Source organism: Colobus angolensis, unplaced genomic scaffold (genome assembly GCF_000951035.1).
Source record: "Colobus angolensis palliatus isolate OR3802 unplaced genomic scaffold, Cang.pa_1.0 Scaffold142, whole genome shotgun sequence".
In the NCBI taxonomy this organism is placed as follows: domain Eukaryota; kingdom Metazoa; phylum Chordata; class Mammalia; order Primates; family Cercopithecidae; genus Colobus; species Colobus angolensis.
Window position 1 is genome coordinate 5,820,358 of NW_012114511.1, and position 4,963 is coordinate 5,825,320.

Consider the following 4,963-nt stretch of genomic DNA (forward strand, 5'->3'; position numbering starts at 1 on the left):
GCCAGGCTGGTCTTGAACTCCTGACCTCAGGTGATCCACCTGCCTTGGCCTCCCAAAGTGCTGGGATTACAGGCATGAGCCACCGTGCCCAGCCGTTAAATCACATTTAATAGAGACTCTATAGAGCAGTCACCAAAATATAGGAGACTGGGAGTTCCTAATTCCCATACTGATTGTCAAACTACTGACAGGTATCTCAAGTAAAGGTCCTGGTGAAACAAAGATTATTGCTCAATCACATTTCTTTAGCTATACTCGGGGTTAGTCGGTAGGCACTGAGTAAAGAGAGTGTTTTCTTCTCTCTCAAATAAATTGAGAAAAATGTATATATATCCATATTTCCTTTCCCTGTGTCCTTGAGAGTCACTGCATTTGTTTAAAGAATTTAATGAGTTTGTTCAGGGAGTTGCCTCACAAATTATTTTTGTATCAGTAGTAAGCATGACAAGCAGTTCCTTTGTAATGCTGTACCAGTCAATACCTGTTTTTGCCTAAGGATGTATCCATACCAATTCTGGATAATCCAGCTTTGAAGTGGGCTGGGCAGTGCTAGGTTTCTTTTGTTGGTGTTATTAGTTTGGGTTGTGACTTAGTCACACATGCCTTGAAAACTTAACAGCACTGAGGGTATAGGCTAATTAAATTCCACAAATGCTAACTAAAGCCAGTGTACATAGCATTTACATTAATAGTTCTGTAGAATAGGTACAAGACTTTTTTTTTTATTTTCTACAACTTATTTATTATCTAGAAAGAACATTTAACTAACATGTTCTGCTCATAGAAAACACTATCCTTTACATGTGAAATGTCAAAATGAGCAATAACCAAGCCAAATAAATGTTTATGATCTTCAAAATGTTTTTTAAATAAATGTTTGGCATAATCAACTTTTAAAGTCATAAAAAAATCATTATATTCTTATAAAAATTTCAGATCCCAGTTTAAGGATGATGAAACATTAAATCTTAAACAGTTGAGATATATAAAGGCCTTTGTTAAAGTTGTAAGAGAGGAGAAAATGACTTTTTTTTTTTTTTTTTGGAGACTGAGTCTTGCTCTGTCGCCAGGCTGGAGTGCAGTGGTGCGATCTCGGCTCACTGCAACCTCCGCCTCCCGGGTTCAAGCGATTCTCGTGCCTCAGCCACCTGAGTAGCTGGGATTACAGGCACGTGCCACCACACTTAGCTAATTTTTGTATTTTTAGTAGAGACGGGGTTTCACCATGTTGGCCAGGATGATCTCCATCTCTTGACCTCGTGATCCGCTCACTTCTGCCTCCCAAAGTGCTGGGATTACAGGCGTGAGCCACTGCGCCTGGCCTTTTTTTTTACCAGCCAAATTCTGTTATCATATGGACATTCTCGGGGTCAAAGGATATTTTCCATACAAACCACCAGACTCCTTTTTTGGTGATCCCTGATTAAAGGATTAGATGGAAACAGATTTTTTTTTTAATTTTTTTTGAGACAGGGCACCGCTCTATCGCTCAGGCTGGAGTTCAGTGGCAGGATCTCGGCTCACTGCAACCTCTATCTTCCAGGCTCAAGGGATCCCTCCCGCCTCAGCCTCCTGAGTAGTTAGGATTACAGGCGTGCACCACCATGCTGGTCTAATTATTATTATTATTGGTCTAATTATTATTATTATTATTATTTATTTATTTTTTTTTAGACGATGTCTTGCTCTGTCGCCCAACCTGGAGTGCAGTGGCACGATCTTGGCTCACTGTAACCTTCGCCTCCTGGGTTCAAGCGATTCTCCTGCCTCAGCCTCCCGAGTAGCTGGGATTACAGGCACACACCACCACATCCGGCTAATTTTTGTATTTTTAGTATAGACGGGGTTTCACCATGTTGGACAGGCTAGTCTCAAAGTCCTGACCTCAAATGATCCGCCCACCTAGGCCCCCCAAAGTGCTGGGATTACAGGCGTGAGTCACCGCGCCCAGCCTAATTTTTGTATTTTTTGTAGAGACGGAGTTTCACCATGTTGCCTAGGCAGGTCTCGAACTCCTGGGCTCAAATGATCCGCCCGCCTCAGCATCCCATAGTGTTGGGATTACAGGCGTAAACCACGGCGCCCGCTATAGAATCTCAGCATTTTTTAACCCCCTCTTTATTGACAAGATAAAGACAGAGATAGAGAGATGGATACAGGGAGGAAGAGACATCTTTAGAGGAGGGAAAACCACCACAGCTAGCCTTGTTTTGCACCACACAGATCTGATTATAACTGGAATTAGTTGCGCTGGTAGGACCCAGGGGCGAGCAGAGAGTTCCTGAAGGAAGAGGAGATAATAACTAGCAAAAATGATTATTTCCTGTAAGTTTGGGACTTTGCTAAGCGCTACGTTATCATCTAATTTATTCGTAACAATAACCCAATGAGGAAGGTACTAATATTACTCCCATTTCACAGAGGAGCGAGTTGAGTCACAAAAATGAACCAGGCGGCAAATAAGTGGCGGCACCAGAACTCGAAACTGCCCCGGAGCACGCACTCTTCACCACCCTGTTCCACTCTGAGGTCGGATTCCGCGCGCGGTTCGCGGCATTCCCACCTTCCTACGTGGGACAGTTCCCGGTACTGAGGCATGGCGCTGTCCAGCCCTCAGGCCCGCAGCCGTCCGCAAGCAGGAGAACGCGGCCCCGCTGGGAGATCCCGCCCGAAAGCTGTAGAACTGCGACGCGCGGCCAGCTCCTGGCACGCGGGCGGGTCGAGTCTCCTCTAGGCGGCCATTCCAAGGAGCTCCCCGGGTGTCCCTCAGACCCGCGCGCTACGCTCAACTCGGAAAGGCGGGAGGCGCGAAGCAGGATCAGCGTTGCCCCTCGACTGTCCCCTCACCGCTCCCTGTCCCCTATTCCCTCCCAAATAGCCCGCGGCAAATAGGTTACGCATCTTCACCTGTCCCAGAGGTGGTGACCGCTCTTAGTGACTGACGCTTCGCTCCTCCAACCAGGCAATGGCAAGAAGGTGGAGCCTCCCTAAGACTGATGGCTTCCTTTCTCCAATCCCAATGCAGCTGTTCTCCGGCCCTAGTCTGGGCGCCCAGCAGAGAGCGACAGGTGGGAGCTGCGTTACTTCGGCGCCTCTTGCATCCTTGACGTACAAGTTTCACCAAGTGCAGGGTGAAGTCTACTCCAAATTTGACCAATTCTTGCGGGTCATCACTTCAGCAGTCATTTTATTCAGAAGTGGAAATTTCCCGGCCCTTTCCCGTCACCTCAGATGAGGGCGGGATGAATGGTACTCTCACAGGCCAATTGTACCACGCGACGTCCCGCGACAAAGTGACCGACACTTTATGGCGCCAATGAGTTCTCCCATTGTTCGGGGTCACTATGACTGACCACAAGGCCAACTAATCCACTTTAAGGTCGTGATGCGATAGTCAGACGGGTTGGCCAATAAACATAGAAAAAGACCGGAAGTCAGCTCGTGAAGGGTAGGAGGCGGGTGTTCGCAACCGCCTAGGCCTGCGCGGGTCAACGCAGCTTGGCGGCTGCGAGCCAGCAAGCTGCGCGTGACGAATAGCCTGAGCGACGGGTCACTAGGGCCAATGATCTGCAGCCGCCAGGGTATTGCAGCCAGTGGCGAGTCTCGGGGGCGGGAAGCAGCAGGTTAGGCAGTGAGAAGTTAGTGGCGCTGCTGGGACGGGGGAAAGGAGACGCTTCTTCCTCTTGCTGCTCCTCTCGTTCCCGGGATCAGCGGCGGCGGTAGCCGCAAGTGGGTCGGCACCGTCTCCGGCTCCGCGTGCGAACAATGCTGACTGATGGCGGAGGCGGCGGCACCTCCTTTGAGGAGGACCTGGACTCTGTGGCTCCGCGATCCGCCCCAGCTGGGGCCTCGGAGCCGCCTCCGCCGGGAGGGGTCGGTCTGGGGATCCGCACCGTGAGGCTCTTTGGGGAGGCCGGGCCAGCGCCGGGAGTCGGTGGCGGCGGCGGCGCCAGCGGTGCCGGCGGAGGGGACGCTGCGCTAGATTTCAAGTTGGCGGCTGCAGTGCTGAGGACCGGGGGTGGAGGTGGTGCCTCTGGCAGTGACGAGGACGAAGTGTCCGAGGTAAGGCTCCGGGACCCTCGCCTCCCACACAGTGTGAGGCGTGAATTCTCTTTGGGTCGGCTCTGGGCCGGGGCCATCCTCGCGCTTCCCTGACGGAGTTCTGTGACAGCGGTCAGCTCCATGGCGGCGGTGGCCGCGGTGAGGGCCTAGTGAGCCCTCGGTTTACTCTTCAGCTCGAGCGGGACAGGTTCCCGTCACCATCCGTAGACCCACAATAGGGAGTCCTTTGGTCTCTGAGCTTCGCGCGGGAACAGGGACTCCTCAGGCTGCCTCCCGCCCACCCTGTTTGGAGTTGGGGGAGGGGGGGCGGGGTCTTGCCAGAGTCCCTGCCCTTGGTACTGAGAGAGACAAACAGAGACAGAGACAGAGCTGGTGCAAAGATCATTTCTCTTCTTTGCTTCTCCTCAGTTGAGGGATACGTTTATTTGCCTTCTGCCTTGTGTGTGTCTTACCTATGTGCTTAAAGAGGGTTCTTATTTTCCCTCTTCAGTTTGAGACAGGTTTGAGTGTTAGGTATCTCTCGGCTTTTACCCTGAAAAATCACGTGACTCCTCCTTCTGGGACCTTTTGTGAAGTTAGACAGGAAAAGGAAGTTCCAAGGCATCCCTGAGCTTTGGAATAGCTGGGTAGCTGAACTCGGAGGTTTTAGGCTTGGAGAAGGTGAGGCAGCCTATGGAAACCTCTTTTTTTTTTTTTTGAGATGGAGTTTCGCTCTTGTTGTCCACGTTGGAGTACAATGGCGCGATCTCAGCTCACTGCATCCTCCGCCTCCCGGGTTCAAGCGATTCTCCTACCTCAGCCTCCCGAGTAGCTGGGATTACAGGCGTGCGCCACCATGCGCAGAAAATTTTTTTATTTTTGACAGAGACGGGGGTCTCGCCATGTTGGCCAGGCTGGTCTC

At 51.0% G+C, this 4,963-nt stretch overlaps 1 protein-coding gene across 2 annotated transcripts in view; it reads left to right on the forward strand.

Annotated features, from left to right (window-relative positions):
- Positions 1–3,046: 3,046 nt before the first annotated feature.
- The window catches only part of LOC105507012 (ankyrin repeat and KH domain-containing protein 1-like), a 67,200-nt gene continuing 65,283 nt past the window's right edge, over positions 3,047–4,963 (forward strand). For both annotated transcript variants that reach the window (XM_011935354.1, XM_011935355.1), the window contains exon 1: positions 3,047–4,062. In XM_011935354.1, the coding sequence (XP_011790744.1) occupies positions 3,766–4,062 (297 nt within the window). In that variant the 5' untranslated portion in view covers positions 3,047–3,765. The remainder of the gene's footprint in view (positions 4,063–4,963) is intronic.